The 18,130-nt window shown below is 39.2% G+C and overlaps 1 protein-coding gene across 4 annotated transcripts in view; it reads left to right on the top strand.

Moving 5' to 3' along the window:
* LOC135205403 (large neutral amino acids transporter small subunit 1-like) overlaps window positions 1-18,130 on the top strand; it is a 199,280-nt gene that overhangs the window by 149,522 nt on the left and 31,628 nt on the right. For all 4 annotated transcript variants that reach the window (XM_064235907.1, XM_064235906.1, XM_064235905.1 and 1 more), the window contains exons 4-5: window positions 7,741-7,785; window positions 17,701-17,824. In XM_064235907.1, the coding sequence (XP_064091977.1) occupies window positions 7,741-7,785; window positions 17,701-17,824 (169 nt within the window). The remainder of the gene's footprint in view (window positions 1-7,740; window positions 7,786-17,700; window positions 17,825-18,130) is intronic.

The following is an 18,130-nucleotide window of genomic DNA, read 5'->3' as shown; positions in this document are numbered from 1 at the left end:
GACAGAATTATAACGTTTGTTTACACGTAGGCAGAGCCGGTGAGATTCCACGGTACGTATCGGTAACTTCCAATTTTTTTTCGTTTTTTGTTTTTCGTTATCCGATTAGAGATGTAGACCCCAACTGCAGCTAATAGCGTCGGTGTCGAATTTATGAATTTGTGGACTGTAGTATTTTCATTTCAGGGAAATCAGTCGCATTCTTTCTCATTTCGAGTAAATTTTCCATTCTTATTGTTCCGTATCACGTTTAATCCATTTGCATAATATAATAATAATATAAAATAATAATAATAATAATAATAATAATAATAATAATAATAATAATAATAATAACTAATGGCAAACAAATTCAGTCAGTTACTGTACATGTTTACAGGTGAATATATGTGCAATTTAATAATAATAATAATAATAATAATAATAATAATAATAATATTAATAATAATAATAATGATTATAACGTGTCACGATAAGGCAAAACTTTTCATTTTAGCATTTGTGGATTTCTTTTTTTCTTTCCTCCCGTCTTTTACATTTAACTTCTTATTTTCAAATGAAAACCCATCGCCATTTCGTCCATATCCTCCGTGAATAACACACACACACACACACACACACACACACACATATATATATATATATATATATATATATAATATATATATATATATATATTATATATATATATACGTATATATATATGTGTGTGTGTGTGTCATTTTATATGTCTGTCGATATGGCAAAACAATTATTTCATAGCTTCGTACAGATATATTGCCAGTGAGGCTCTCTCTCTCTCTCTCTCTCTCTCTCTCTCTCTCTCTCTCTCTCTCTCTTCTCTCATGTGAGTAAGTGGTTGTCGTTACTGGTTTTTTGTTTAATGACTGAATAAATAACGAAAGTTGAGAAATAATCCCTCAATGTCCGGTATATATAATAAGCCTTGCTCTGATTTTTATAGAGTTGTTAATTTTCGTCTTTACATTTGTCATTTTTTTGTAAATGGTTTTGACAAAGAAACGTGTTTTATTTGCTTTATTTCGAAGATTTTAAACTTTCATAACCACGCTTCAGTCGCCCTCATTAATGGCAGATTTCTGATTTGGCCAAAACTTGTTCAGTAATAATTTCAGTGTGTGTGTGTGTGTGTGTGTGTGTGTGTGTGTGGGCATGTATGTTTTTATGTGCAATTCTGAATATAAGTTTTTTTTTCTTTTTTCATCTGTCCAGATATCTGGTTTTCTGTTTAAATATCATAATTGTTTATTTACGAGCTAATAAAAAAAAGATTCTCTCTCTCTCTCTCTCTCTCTCTCTCTCTCTCTCTCTCTCTCTCTCTCACACACACACACACTGAAATTTTGTTCAAGTCAGCCCATGTTTTCACCCACCAAATCTATCTCATCTCCATCAGTTATTCCTCTCTCTCTCTCTCTCTCTCTCTCTCTCTCTCTCTCTCTCTCTCTCTCTCTCTCTGTAGGGGACATAGGGGGGTATCTCCCTAGAGAGGTCCCCCAAATTTAACATGTCAGTAGCGGCAATGAACCCGACCACCTCCCATGGGATTATTATAATACGATAAGATTCTGTTCCCTCTCCTCATCCATTCCAGGAATCCGGGAATGGAATGATCGAGCGGTAATGAACGAAGTAAATGAAAGGAATGAGTATCTAAACATCACTAACAGGCGATACGTCTCTATAGGTGAAAGAGAGAGAGAGAGAGAGGAAATAATTGATGGAGATGAGATAGATTTGGTGGGTGAAAATAGGGCCTGACTTGAACAAAATTCACTTATTATTATTATTATTATTATTATTATTATTATTATTATTATTATTATTATTATTATTATTATTATTATTATTATTATTAGTCAGAAGACTGAAATTCAAGCTTCCAAAGAACTTGGTGTTCGTATGAAAATTGAGCTGCGTCCAAACCAAAGCCAACAGACTTTTGACCTACAAAAACAAGCAGTACTGGTGATATTAGTAATAAACAAATTTATCGGGTATTTATTTAAGAATTAAAGGTAATTCATGCGTGTATGAGCATTTCTAAAACTACTTCATTTTCTTGTGATTCCGAGATGTGACAAGTGGCCATATTATTACCATTTGATAAAGGCAATGAAATATAATGACGATGGAGACGATATGTATGTATCAAAATATCAGTACTTACGCTACATCGCATTATTTCTCAGATTCTTAGTTCTCATACGATTGCTATAGCTTTTGAGGCCCAAAATTTCAGTTGACCCCCTTTTGAGAAGTCGTCCCCCCCCCCCCCCCCCCCCCCCCCCCAAAGGAATTTATCGATGGCTTCCAATGTCTCTCAGCTCCCAGGGGGTCGATGCCGACCCCTCATCTTGAGAGAGAAGAGTTGAAAATTGGTGTGAAGTGAAGGAGAGAGAGAGAGAGAGAGAGAGAGAGAGCCTGATTTACAGTGAAAATGAGTTGGAAGTAAATGTTAATGTATAATTATGAGTGTAAAAAGCAGATTTTTCTGATTTTTATATAAAAAACAAATATGTATTCAGTTTACACACACACACACACACACACATATATATATATATATATATATATATATATATATATATATATATATATAGTATTAATGTAGATCCTACTGGTCATTTTACCAGATACTTATGTAAATGCAATATCCACAATGCCCTCTTAACTTTCTCGTGGTCAGGTCGGCGCCAAGGTGACCTTGTCGTGATTATGGTATCGTATGGTTCGTTTCCCGCTACCGGACATCCATGATTTCTTCATATTCTTGCGCTTGGATCTCGAGGCTTTGTAGTGACAGGCGTATTCGAAATAGAGCAACAAAGAATTTGAGAAGTTATGAGGGTATTGTGGCTATGACATTTACATAATATGGAAGACTCCACACGTCCACGCGGATCTATAATCCATAGTTTTAGACGTTTCTTCATGCAGTATTCGCACATACGCCACATAATTACAGCAGATCCTACGCCATTTTCTGATGATGAGCACCCATCCCACATGGACAAAAAAGAACCCATCTCCCCCCCCCCCCTCCCCCGCCCTCCCCGCACCCCCCAAAAGCTGAACCCAGTGCGATGGTTTTACGAGTGAATAGATGGGGTTGGAATGAGGGCACCGAAATTCCAGTCACCTGTTGCCATGGAAACGGCGTGTGATTGTGGGGAGGGGGGCCAGTGGAGGGAGCAGGAGGAGGGGGGAGGGTGAGGGGGTGGATGACGGGGTATCCATCGTCTGCAGCATCATCCATCATCATGGTTTCTCCTCACACGTCGAGATTTTTTTAGGACTGTGGTTTTTTGGTGCCAGTGATGTTGGGTGAACTGCGTATATATTAGTAGTTAGGGTGGTATCTCATATTTGTTCATGTGTGTATGTGTAGCATTAAGCCGAAAGAGAATCATTACGTACACATACGCACACTCATATATATGTGTGCGTACGTATATATAATATATATATATACTATTTATAATATATATATATAATATATATATATATATATATATATATATATATATATATTATATATCTGAATTGCTTACAAGTAAACTGACCATTTTCCACTGTGATATAGAATGATATTTGAATCTCCTCACACGCAGACAGATTTGCGCAATTGCGTATTCAGGAATGTGTTATCAACATACAGTACGCCTTACGATGCTCATATCCTAACAGTCTTTAATTATAACGTCGATTTTGACATTAATTCCACAATTTTAAAATTGCTGTCATTCTCGTACCTTTGTATCACAATATCTGTCATTAGCCTGGCCGTATTCAGCAGTGACATTGATTGCCATATAAACATGAAATTTTATATAGACGTGAATGTCATAGAGACATGAATGTCATATAAACATCAGAACTTCGAGTTGGTATTATAACTGCTGGTCTATAAACATTAAACTTGGGGTTGCTACCATATCTGCTGGTCCTAAGCAGGCACATTATGTAACCTAATTACGCTGCTTTGTAGTCTGAATACATATACGACACAAATATGCGCAGTTACCCAGTACTTTGTACTCTGATTTGCCTTACATACCCAAAGCGCCTTTGGCTATTTTTTTTATGGGAGACGGACGAAAAGGGTAAAAATTGTGACCTTTTCTGACCCCTTTTTTTTTTTTTCTTTTTTGAGTTTCTGAGTCCTTTTAGAAATGTCTCTACCATATGGTCGCGGGAGAGGTCGGAATCACTTAGTTGGGTCTTCCAAGAGGGCGAAATAGCTGTCGAGAGATTGTTCCACCAATGGCCAGAATTGACGATATATATATATATATGTGTGTGTGTATATGTGTATATATATATATATATATATATATATATATATATATATATATATATATATATATAATATATAGTATATACGCTTCTAATGCGTACAAGCACATGTATGCAGTGCTGTTACGATCGTATATGGTTGTGTATGCGTCTTTTTCGTAGTCCTCAAAAAATGTATACAATAATTTTTTTTACGAATCCCCGGTCTTGTAATATTTGGAACAGAAAGCAAAAAAATTTACACAATAAACATTTTTTTTATTTTTAGGAATCGTCGGTGGTTTTCTATTATTTGGAACAGATGGCCAAAAAATAGGAAATAGTTACGTTTTTTTTATGAAACCACAGTCTTCTACTATTTGGAACAGATGAAAAAAAATTCACACAGTAAATTTTTTGGCCATCTGTTCCAAATATTACAAGACCGAGGATTCGTCCCAAAAAAATTTAATTTTTGTATACATTTTTTTAGGACTATAAGAAAAAGACGCATACACATTATACCTATCGTAACAGCACTGCATACATGTGTGCTTGTACGCATTAGAAGCGTTTATATATATATATATATATATATATATATATATATATATATATATATTTGGAACGGATGGTACAAGAAACTTCACGCAATAAATTTTTTAGCAATCCTCAGTCTTCTATTATTTGGAACATGAAAAAAATAACACAGTACAATTTTTTTAACGTATCATTGGATTCTTTTATGATTCCTCGGTCTTCTATTATCAGAAAAAGATGGCGGCCAAAAAAATTTTTACAAGATAAATTTTATTTTTAGCAAACCTGTCTTCTATCACTTGGAACAGATGGCAGACATCTTACAATCCATCAGCTTTCCAGGAGAATTCAGATTCGATTTTCTGGGAACTAACAAATTATTCCATCTTCGTTTTTTAAAATTCTATTTTACACGTCTCTGATTTATCACAGTGAGCTTTCAATTTAGCGGAGTAATAATAACAATATTAATACACGTGTTTATCTCAGCATTGTTCCACATCATCGAAGGGTTCTGCTACGACGTACAGATGAGTGTTGACCCGTGTGACTGCTTGCTTGCGGACACGGACCGTGCTTGCGGACTACTTTCATATCTTTGAACACCACTGCTGTTATGAGAATGTGTTTCTAAGCTGGCTTCTGGTTGTAGAATAATTAATGCTCGCTTCTGTGTTTATGAATGTAAATTGTGTGGAATTCTCAATCCTTTTAGATACACACACATACACACTCACAGAAACACACGCTCACACTCACACTCATTATGTGTATATATGATTAATACTTCTTTTTTATTTATGCGTGTACATTGCTTTCAGTGTTTAAACCTCATATACTTTATATATATATATATATATATATATATATATAATATATATATATTTTATATATATGTGTGTGTATGGATAAAAATATTTATTTATGTAGAATATATATAGTATATATATATATATCTATATATATTACTTATATAGTATATATATATGAGGTATAAAAACTGAAAGCAATTTACATTCATAAATACAGAAAAAAGTATTTTACATGTATACATATATAAATATATATATATATATATATATCATATATGTGTTTGTGTGTGTGTGTGTGTGTGTTTATATATATATATATATATATATATATATATATATTGTGTGTGTGTGTGTGTGTGTGTGTTTATATATATATATAGTATATATATATATATATATATATAAATGTATGTATGTAAGTATGTACCTATGTGTGTATATATATGTTTAGAACCTATAATATGCAAGAGGTCTGTCCTTGCATCGTTTGCCAGTAATTCCAGACTGCTTCTATGAATGGAATTGCGTAGGTTCTTAGATCAATCCGAACCACCTACGCTTTCAGTCGATAGCAATACGTCTTTCAGAATCTTCGCCGAGGGAGAGAGAAAGCGGTCATTTTGCGTCAATTTTCGAGTGGCGAATGACGTCATTGGAGAACGGTTCTATGACGTCACGCGCCCGCCATGAAGATTGGCGAGAGCAGATTCCCCAGATGTAGACTACAAGTAGATTCACATCACCCGTGCATCTGATGTCCAGGCCCGTCCCTTACGACGCTCCTGATTGGCCTGTTGTTAAGCCAGTCACAGGGCTGGAAACCGTCAGTCTCTCGAGAGAGTTCACATAGGCAGGATGTACGTATGTTGCACCTCTCCTGAGGAATACTTTTGAAAGACGTAGCCCTCAGGAGAGGTGGAACATACTACATCCTGCCTATGTGAACTCTCACGAGAGAGACTGAGAGAGTTTCCTGCCCTGTGATCGGTCACTTTTATCAGATACGTGTGAAATTATAATAGCCACAATGCCCTCTTAACTTCTCAAATTCTTTGGTCTTTTTTTGGATACGTTTGTCACTACAAAACTTTGTGCTATTACAATTTATATATATATATATATATATATATATATATATATATATATATATATATATATATACCTCGACCACGCCTTCCTCACTATTTAAAAAATCTCCAAATGGTGTGACATAGTCCTCCTTTTGCGATTCGGTACTCGTCACGTATTTAGTTATAGAAACTAGTTTTCGGGGTCTTTTTTGTTAAAAAAAAAAAAGGAAAACACTGGTCGAGACTAATTGGGTCCATTTAGTTTGATTAACTTGCACTCTTAAAAAGGACGTAATGTTTGTGGCAGTGACTGTCCTTGTAACCGTTATCTCTGTCTCTGTCTGTCTGTCTGTCTGTCTCTCTCTCTCTCTCACTTATCTTTTTATCTGTCACTGTCTGCGTATCTATCCCTGTGTATCTATGTACTGTAATAATATATATATATATATATATATATATATATATATAATAAAAGGAAGCCCAGCAAAAAAATCACCAAAATATAGAGAGAAAATAATAAATTTCAGAGACCGCTGTCTCTCTCTTCAGTATATTTATATATTTATACATATATATATATTATATATATATATATATATATATATATATATATATATATCTATATATATACTGAACATTATGTATGTTTATATATAAATATGTGTTAGGGTATCTTTGTCTGTGTATGTATGTGTACTTTTGACGATTAAGAACGTGATAAATATACTGATATATTAAAACAAATTTACTGTCTGTTAGCCTACGGGTTCCTCAAGTGTTTAAATATTAATTGATGCCTTCCTGTGTCACTCTCAGTTCAAATAGATTCTTGCCTTGAATATGATAGAAGAAAGATGAAAAATTTGCGAAAGTCTTCGTGACTGCATCCCCTGTTTGGGGAGGAACCACTCGCCGTTGCCAAACTGTATATCAGAGTGTGCAATATGTTGGGGGTTTTGATATCAAGTGATTGACAGTTTTGCCTTTTTTTTCTAATTCTGCTTTTTTGTTCTTTTCAGGAATTACCTGAACTTCGTCATTGAAGAACTCAAGGATCCAGTGAAGTAAGTTGAATTATTATTATTGTTATTATTATTATTAGTATTGTTGACTTATCAAGAGCCGCCTTTGTTGGCGTGGCGCTAACATGGTTTGCAAAAGGAAGGTGGGTTTGGATGTCTCCTCTTATGCCTCTTGTTTCCCCTTCCTAGTTACCCTAACCTCCCATCCCAGGGCCGGAGAACAAACAGGTTTGCAGGGAGGAGGGATTGGATTTGTTTCTACCCCTACCCTCTTGTTCCCCTACTTACCCAGCCCATCCCATCCCAGGGCGGACAAACAGGGTTGCAGGAGGAGGGTTGGATGTCTCCCCTACCCTCTTGTTCCCCTACCTACCCAGCCCAGCCCAGGGCGGACAAACAGGTTTGCAGGAGGAAAGGTTGGCTGTCTCCCTTACCCTCTTGTTCCCCTACTTACCCAGACCAGCCCGGGCGGACAAACAGGTTTTATAGGTTTGCCAGGAGGGATGGGGTTGGGCGTGTCTCCCCTAACTTCTTGTTCCCCTATTTACCTGCCCTATTTACCCAGGGCCCGGAACCCAAAAGGGCAGGGTTGCAAAGGAGGGTTGCAGGAGGAGGGGACGCTGTCTCCCCAACCATCTCGTCCCTCTACCTACCCAGCCCCCGCCCAGGGCGGACAAACCGCTTTCTACGGGGTGTGGGGCGGGAAGGAGGTCCTTTGAAAGCTGCTCGAAGCTGAATTAGAAAAATTCTCCCAGTTATTTCTTTGGAATAACTTTCAGATGATTTTAAATTTTAGAGATATGTAATTATAACCGCAAAATAATTGGGGTGAGGAGGTTAGGTAGCGTGATCTATAATTATAACAGGTCACAGAGACACGAGGAAGAGGGAGAGAGCGTGAGGGAGAGAGGAGAGTAGGATAGACGAGACAGGGAGGACGAGGAGCGTGAGGAGGGAGCTTGAGAGGAGAGAGAGAGAGAGGAGTTCGTTATTGCAGGGTTGTTTTAGTACAGTGCTTGAAAAATATTGAAAAATGACCTGAACACATGATAAGGTCGTGAGGTCCACTGCCTATATATATCTATAGAAAAAGGTTGGTGGGCCTTTGTCCTGCCAAAATTGAAGACCCTTAGCCCTCGAGGAACCCTTTTGAATATGGATTCGGGAATGGAATAGAGCGAGAGAGAGAGAGAAGAGTGAGAACCTGATGAGGAAGAGAACGAGGAGACTGACGACCGCATAACCGATGAGAGGAGATCGCGAGAGAGAGGAGACCTCGGTATTATTTTCCAGACCTCTTGTTTTGTTTGCACTTTGAATCTGGCAGATATAATCTTCATTTCTCTCTCTCTCTCTCTCTCTCTCTCTCTCTCTCTCTCTCATCAAGCATCATACGAAAGGAAAGATGTAAAATAAGTAAGAAATAGAAAAGAAATTGCAGTAAAGCGAAAGTGACGGAGACAATAGAACATAACGGGTATATATAATAAAGTCGTAAAGAATTAATAATAAGGGATGTAAAGGAACGAGAGGTAACTACGAAACAGAAAACGAAGAAAAAGGAAAACCGAAAGTGGTAAGAAAAAGGAAATACAGAAAAAAAAAGGAAATGCAAAAACCTGCAATACACCACAGCTTATATTACTTGGGCAGAGCTGACGGATACGGGCTGCTCTAGGAGCAAGGAGCCTAGTGGCTGGCATAAAAGGCCAGATAAATCTAAAAACAACGAGGGGCCTAGGGTTCAAAAAAATTGTTCCCGCAGAGTGATTTTATGGGGGACTGGGGTCGGTTCAGCTTCAAAGGGGCATACATTCCTCACAACCCCTTTTATTTACTTTATTTTTTATTTTTTTAATCAGCATTATTAGCTGCACCTGAAAATTAGGCGAATTTTGCGTTCGTCATCTTTCTAGATGCGTATACGTGTCCCTTTCATTTTCGTCTGATTCCAATTTTTTGTGTCCTATTTTTCCCATGATCTATGTTGCATTTATCCCCAGTTCCTTTCAACTTCGTCTTTGCTCTTGATCATCGCAAATACGCGGCAATTTTCAGTTTCTCCCATGTCCATCATTTTTGTTATTGACGATTTAACTCTCGTCGGTATATTCACCATCCTCTGCCTTTCGAGTTCCCCTCAACCTGTCTCGCGTCCAGCTTTGCAGATACGCAGCGCCTTTCAGTTTTCTCCTTTGCCCATCATCTCTGTAAAATAATGTGATTTACTCTTCGGTTAATCCATCCGCTCATCCTTTCTTGCCTTTAAAGTTTCATCCTCTTGTGAAATACGCACTACTACGACACCACATTACTTCCTCTCCTCGCGCCCCTCCTGTCAAGTATAACGTCCCGCGTTAAAATTTTAAATACGGCGTTAAACGAAACGAACCTTTCAATTTAATTGGCGTAACGAGTGGGGGCTGGCCAAAGGAGGTAATAACACCGTACCCATCGCCAGTTAGCTCCTCTCTGTCAAATCGCCCCCTAATTTTCATTCTTTTCTCGATGGCCTTTTATTTGCTTTTTGGGCCGTCTCCTAAGAGTGGAATGGTCCTCGATTCTCACTGGATTTTCGACCGAGATGCCTCCTGCTTTTGGTTCCGTGTTGCAGCTGGATCTCTTGAACCAGTTAAGGAATGCGGAGGAGAACACACCACCACACACCAACACACCCAAAACACACACACACTGTAATTTTGTCTTGCATCTTGATTCTTAAGTATCGAACTTGACCAGCTCGTTCATACATACGCAGTTACACTTAATGTATAATTCTGTCTTGTACCGAGCTTGTATATACACTGGCTGCTCTTGATTCGCGTTCCAGTGTCATTGTCGAAGCGTTCTGCAGTCTTCTTCCTGAATGCTTTATTCGTCCAGGTAATCTGGGTAGCCTCATTTAAATTTTCGTTTTGTTTTTTTTAGGGCCCCCACTTTCTATTTAATCCGGGCTACTTATCAAGATAAGTTAACCCGCTTTCCTCCTTTCACCAGTCAATGCGTACTTATCAGGTCTCCCGATTGGCATTTTAGTGAGTCGTTTCGTTTCAAAGTTTTGTGAAATTTTGATTTGTTGAATTGTGAAGTAGGTACCTTTTCAATCCCACCGTTTACAATGATCCAATGATGGAAAACACCAAGTAGTAAGTACTCGACTCCTCTCCTCTCTCTCTCCTCCATCTCCTCGTCTCCTAAATCTCTCTTCTCTCCCTCTCCTCCTCTCTGTGTCGGTTTCTCCTCCTCTCTTCTCTATGGGTTTCGTCTAGTTGTAATAACATTAAGCCGTCCATCCACATAATCATACTTTCTCCATTCAGTGTTGGACGTTCTTAAAACCTGCCCTCTGAAGGACAGAGTAGCAAAAAGGTAGATAAACCAGATGAGACGCTGGAAAAGCGAGAAGGAGAGGAGAGAGAGAGGTCCCTCCTTTCCCACGTAAATCTTGCTATGCATAGTAAGTCTTGCAGTGCATTGTAATTCTGTAAGTCTTGCAATGCATAGTAAGTCTTGCAGTGTATAGCAAATCTTGCAATGCCATAGTAAACTTGCAAATGCCAATTAGGTAGGGCCTTGAAATGCACATAGTAAGGTCCTTGCAATGCATAATAATTTGCAATGCCATAGTAGCGCCTTGCCAAATGCATAAGTAAGTCTGCAGTGCATTAGTAAAAGTAAATCTTGCAATGCCATAGTAAAGGCCTTGCAAGCATTAGTAATTGTATGTCAATGCTAATACATCTTCAAATGCATAGTAAATCTTGCAATGCATAGTAAGTCTTGCAATGCATAATAAATCTTCCAATGCATAGTAGGCCTTCCAATGCATCGTAAATCTTGCAATGCAGAGCAATAATAAGCTTTATAAAACGTAGACACTTAGCAGACCGGTGACCTACTTAGACTGCAGACACATTTCTAAAGAAAGAACGATGTTGATTAAGCGTATTTGGGAAAACGCATAAATTAGTTAAAAACGAATACGTTGATAGACGTTATAGCAAAGCAGACATATCCATAGAGTCAGATACAACCTATTACGAAGGGAAGATATTTGGCGAATAGGAAACTTATTGGTTATATATTACATTGGATAGGCACATTCAAGAAGTAAACATATTGCTGAACCAACCCTATTGCAGGAAACTATAATAAAAGTGTAAACAATTGCTACGGCGCTTTCAGAGTAGACATGTTGTATTAGTGGGGAAGGTATATTGCAACAACCAGTACATTGTTAAAAGAAAAAAAAGGAAAAAAGCGCTCATCCGTACTGGACGTTAGGTTTCCGCTTTGAGTCGGACGGAGGAATTGAAATTAAGGAAGCTCAATCCATCCAGGTGCGCAAGGAAAGAAAGTTTGAGACGGAGAGAGAGAGAGAGAGAGAGAGTCACAAGGTATTCTAGAATGTCTCCAAAAGACTTTTTGTTAGTCTATCCTTAGAAAGATACAATCGTGTGCTCACTTATCTCTAGGAGCAGGTTTTACTGCTCATTCACAGTGTCCTCCTAAGGATTTTGTCTATCTTTCTTTTTTAAACTCTTCCACACTAGTTTGCTGTTTACGACTTCTGTTGTAGAGAGAGGAGGAGCGAGAGAGATGGAGAAGGAGAATCGCGGAGGAGAATGAGAGAGAGCGAGTTACAAGGAACTTAGGATGTTCCCCTCAAATCAAAGGGGAGTACGTCGTGTTGCATCGCTTATCTTTCTGGGAAGCAAGGTGTTTTACTGGGCTCATTTCACAGTGTACCTCCCAAATGAATTTTTGTCCTAGTTTCTTTTCAAATTGTTCCTTCCACTGTTGTCTGTTTAAACGACTCCTGGTGGAACGAGGAGAGACGAAGAATAAGTGAGAGAAGGTTGGAGGAGAGAGAGATGGAAGCGGAGAGAGAGGAACGGAGAGCCGTGGAGGAGAGAGAGATTTGAGGCCATAGTTGCAGGAGAAAATCATACGGCAAAAGAGCAGACATTTTTTTGGGGGGGGACCGCTGGGCTGATAACACACACCACTCCCCAAACACACACACGTAGCGATACGTCGGCGTTTGGCCCCTCGGTTGACCATACCTAAACAGACGGTGCTATTAACGAAATCATTTTGCTATAACTCCATAGCCCCCGTCGGATCGCTGGCTGATTGGTCCCCATGTGGTGGCCCCAATCCTGGGAGAATAATAACATGGGGAACACAATGTGGGTTGGGTGGAGGCGGATCGATGGGGCGTTGGGGGGGGTTGGGTTGAAATTGGGGTTTTGGGGTTGAAACGGGGTTGGGGAGGCGGGGGGGGAGAGAGGGGGAGGGGACCTACAACATCCTCCCCACAATTCCTCCCACATAAACAATTAATGGTACCGAGAGGTCAATCACTCTTCCGAGTTCGAACGGAGGGTTTGGAGGGGGCGTGGATTCAAAGTAGGCGTCAGGTCAGGCTGGCCCGCCAAAGAGGTCGATTGCTTTGTGGTTTTAATAGGACGTTAAACCTGTGTTTTCCTTCTAGGACTTGAAATCACGTCTGTCTGAAGACTTCTTGAGACTTATTATTATGTATTTTCAATAAAAATGGATGTACACTCACGCGTCAGTAGATAGTAAGACCAAAAGAACCGAGTTAAACGAAAGAATAAGATCTAAGATGCGATTGCCTAATACTACCCAAACGCAGTTGAGATTTTACCATTTATGTTTTTATCTGTTTATTTATTTATTTGTTTAATTTTTTCTAATGACTGGTCTATTCTTTTTGTATCTCCAGTTAATAGCTTACTTCTTTCAAATTAACAAGTATTCTTTGGAAGCTTGAATTTCTAAGTCAAGTGGCCCCTTTTGGGGGGCTTGGTCTTGATTCCTGATAATCCATTTTTATATATGTGTTGTATATATATATTAATTAATTATATATGTATATTCTTAATATATATATATCCTATATATTTTATAATATACCATTATGTAAAAATATATATATATATATATTATATATATATTATATATCATATATCATTATATATATCCTCCGATTGGGAATTATGAAGAGAATCTGCAGAAAATAATGAAGGAGTTTGAGTCTTGCAAAATAAAGGACAGGTTAGTTCTTCAGGGTAGATTATGGGGTGGCCAAGGAAAGAAGAATCACTAGGGGTGTTGCATATTGGAAAACACTAAGAGAGACATGGAGCAATTTATATATTTATATATGATACAATCTGAATTATTATTCGGTAATTCTTTTTTTTTGGTGACCCCAAGGGTCGGACGATCTTCAGTTTATACTGAATAGTCATATGTCGCTTGCCAGGATGAAAGGATGAAGTCAAATGCTTTTTGATTTAATTTTTTTTTTTTCTGAGTGGATGCCTTTCAGGGCCTTGTGCCAAAGTGGATCACCCCATAACCTGACGTTAGTCAGATGTCATTACGATGGTGGGCTCACGTGTTATGCCTCAGTTTCAGTTATGTGCGTTTGTTTTAGCCATGTTTTCCCATGGGTTCTCAAACCCCTCCGGGAGGGTATCTGCTGAAGAGAGCATACAACCGCCTTGTTTCCTGAAACAAAATACCAAAAGAATAGTTTTTTATTTGCTTTTCAACTTCCTGTGGTCAATGCATTTATTACTGGGACTTGTGTGTTCTCAAGGCTTAACATTTTCACATCCTGAAATCAGCGTTTGTCCAAACCAGACCTTCGGAGTCTTGTTCGATGTGGAGTTGGTCACAGTGACTCCCCGAAACTCCAGGGAGGCCGACCATCGTCCCGTCATTTGGACTCCCTAAGAAAACGTTTGAAAGCTTTTCCCTGATTTGCCTTTGATTTATTGGAAACTGTTTGCTTTTATCATTAAACCACTCTGCGTTCCGATAATCACTGCAGGTAATTATTCAATTACGGATAATTACCCAGTGGTTTCAGTATTGACACGTTTCATCACATTCGGAGGTGGTCCTTGATTCGAGTTTAATATTTTTTTTCAAAAATGGTACTCGTCTTAAGTCTCGTAATTTTCTGTAATATCAAGGAATGCTCGTCATTATTTTTTTTTTTTAATATCAAGTGATACTGTTTTCCAATGCTCTTCAACCTCAAAATCAATGACTTTCAAAATGTCCCTTTGCCCTAATTAAGAAACATTCGTCACAGCTTCTGATATCAGTTTTACAAAAAGTGTTCTCATCGAATATTTCGTCGTCAAAAAAATTATCCCCTGCAAAATTCCTTCTGAAGCATAGTCCTCCCTGGTGCCCTTTGATCCTCAGACGAGGTCCCCAGGAGTTAACCCAGTGCAGCAACAACACCCGGTCTCCTCCATTAGGTAATGAGGGGTTCCTCCTGTTTCTAAAATGATGTCGGTCTTACCCGGACCCTTTTACGAAGGTCGAAGTGGATTCGTTATTCGTTTTTTTCACTCCTTTGGCGCGTTCGGGGATGGAAGATGGTAGTAGGCCCAGGCACTGGCTCGATGGTAGATGGTAGTAGGTCCAGGCACTGACTCGTTTTAGCAAGCACTTGTATACTCTAATAGTTATTGGATGTTGATGGTGCTCGGAATGGGACCATTCATCTTGAGCTGAACACAGATTGGCAGCGGTGATCTCCGTTTTGACAGTGACAGACTATACTAGACTGTACTGTCTAGTCACAAGTGGTGTTTTGCAGACGTCGCCACATTGCCTATGCACCGAAGGCGTCTTTTTGCCTTCGCGAAGGTCACGAATGGAATTATTATGGTAAATAAACTGCGCAGATGGAGTAACCAAAATGGGTGACGAATACTTACCCAAGATGGCCATCTTGCACAATGTCACGTTGGTTGATCAAACATAAATACTACTGAGCGTCTGGCATTGACAAACCTACGGGCGAGATGTTCAAAGGAGATGATAGTACTGTATTTAAGGAGAGATTTGTATTATTTTCTTACGTCTGTCTGTCTTCGTAATTAGACAACTAATTGTTTTTGCGCTGTTGTTATGATGCGTGATTCTGGCTTTATTATTATTATTATTATTATTATTGATGTAGTTTTCAGCTATCTGCAACGCTAAGACGATTATATCACAAGGACACTAGGGAAACCCTCCTACTCCTCCTCCCCTCCTCATCCCCCTCTCCTTCCTCCTCTTCCTCCCCCTCCCCCCTCCCCCTCCCCTCCCCTCCCTCCCCTCCCCCTCCTCCCCCTCCTCCCCCACAGACCGTTTGCTGCTCCCTAATCGGAAATCTGCAGGGTCCCACCCATCGCGTCTCAAATCCAGGGGAGGGAATCCCGGAGGAGGATAAGAGTAATTGGTTAGTCCCAAAAAGAAGTATATATAAAATCGCGGTCCACGAGAATGAACCAGAAAGAAAGAAAAGGGAAAGGGGAAAGGAAGAAGATGAAATGGATCGTTCGTGGTCCTGTTATTTCATTGTTACTTGCGGTTGTCATTCTCCTGTTCCTTTTGAAGTGATATAGTCTGAGATCATCATCATGGTTTGTAGTAGAAACGTGGGGAAGCTCTGTGTAAAGAACTTATTATTATTATTATTATTATTTGGAGAGAGAGAGAGAGAGAGAGACAGAGAGAGAATAGAAATACTAGTAGGTAAATCCACACAGTTGCATAAATAAGTTTCTATTACGTATCCTTGACGAGAGAGAGAGAGAGAGAGAGAGAGAGAGAGAGAGAGAGGAGAGAGAGAGAGGCTCGTGGTTCTCTTAAGAGAGAGGCTTGAATCATCGAAGTGAAAAAAAGGTGAAATATCGGGGTCTTGACGCCATTTCCGCCTCTCTCGTCGAAGAGGCTAATTCAGTTTTAAAGGGATGAATGCCGTTGCTGATTCTCACTAAGGAGAGAGAGAGAGAGAGGAGAGAGAAGGAGATAGAATTGATGGGGAGAGAGATCGAAAGGATTCAAGGACCTTGATCAGGACCCAGGGGAATCTTGCTTTTAGAAGCGGTAATTACCACACACTCTCTCTCCTCTCTCTCTCTCTCTCTCTCTCTCTCTCTCTCTCTCTCTGGCATTCCATTCCTAAATTCTGGAATGTGTAGGAACTCTTCACACCCAGAAGAAGTCGATTCCTAAAATCTTAAAGACGGGATAGCCATCACCGGGGCTCTCAGAGAGATAGGCTCTTTATACCAGACGTTGCAAACACGCCCATGATAATCCTCGATTCATTGACCCCTGTTGTGGGGCGGGGGCTGTGTTGGGGGGGGGGGGGGGGGGCCAGACACCCACCCGTTCATGGCCCACCTTCTATCACGTTCATTTCGTAATCGGATTCCGCATCCGCTAAGCTTAGGATTTCTATCTTCTTCCGTTTTCTCGACTATCACCATCAGCCCTTTAGGAGGTAACCTTCCTCGGGTATATTACCAGCTTCCTAATTTCTGCTTTGGGTATGTTACCATCTCCCTGGAACATAAATCGAACATCCACTGGAATCAGGAAAATAGGGACAATTTCAGTGGTAAAATTATTGTATGTGACTCATTTGCTGACGTGGTTATTCCCCATAACATAACAGCTATAGCAGATTCACATCAACCGTGCACCAGAAGTCTAGGCCAGTACCTTACGACGCTCCTGATTGGCTGTTGATAACCCAATCACAGGGCTGGAAGCCCTCTGTCTCTCTCGAGAGAGTTCACATAGGCAGGATGTACGTATGTTCCACCTCTCCTGAAGGATATACGTCTTTCAAAAGTATCCCTCAGGAGATGTGGATCATATATACATCCTGCCTTTGCGAACTCTCTCGAGAGAGAGACTGAGAGTTTCCAGTCCTGTGATTGGCTTATCAGCAGCCAATCAGGAGCGTCGTAAGGGGCGGGCTTAGACATCAGATGCACGGTTGATGTGAATCTACTATAAATAGCTCTAGATCGTTGAGGTCAATGCAAAGTTCTGGAGCTTATAACGCATGATGCATTCATTACTGTTTCGTGGATTAATCCTATTATTATTGCTTCCTTGCAGAAACCTGCCCAAGGCCATCTACATATCCATCTCCCTGGTTACCGTGGTATACGTCCTAGCCAACGTCGCCTTCTACACGACCCTGTCTCCTGCAGAAGTCCTGGGCTCCAGCGCCGTTGCTGTGGTGAGTCGTCGTGTCATCTTGGGTCACCCCCGATTGACTTTATTACGCATTGTTCTTGGTTTGTACATATATATATATATATAATATAGTATTATTATATTATATTTATATAAGATTATCTATCTATACGTTTATGATATATAATATATATATTGTCCTACTTTTTTATAATTATATTTAATTTATTTTTATTTATTATATATATATATATATATATATCTACTATCCCCTTTATTACCAATTATATTTGATTTATTTTATTTATCTGGCATCCCCATTCCAATTCTGCACATTGAAGCTGGTTAG

The sequence above is a fragment of the Macrobrachium nipponense genome, chromosome 24 (assembly GCF_015104395.2).
Source record: "Macrobrachium nipponense isolate FS-2020 chromosome 24, ASM1510439v2, whole genome shotgun sequence".
Lineage (NCBI taxonomy): Eukaryota > Metazoa > Arthropoda > Malacostraca > Decapoda > Palaemonidae > Macrobrachium > Macrobrachium nipponense.
This window is presented reverse-complemented; position numbering and strand designations above follow the sequence as displayed.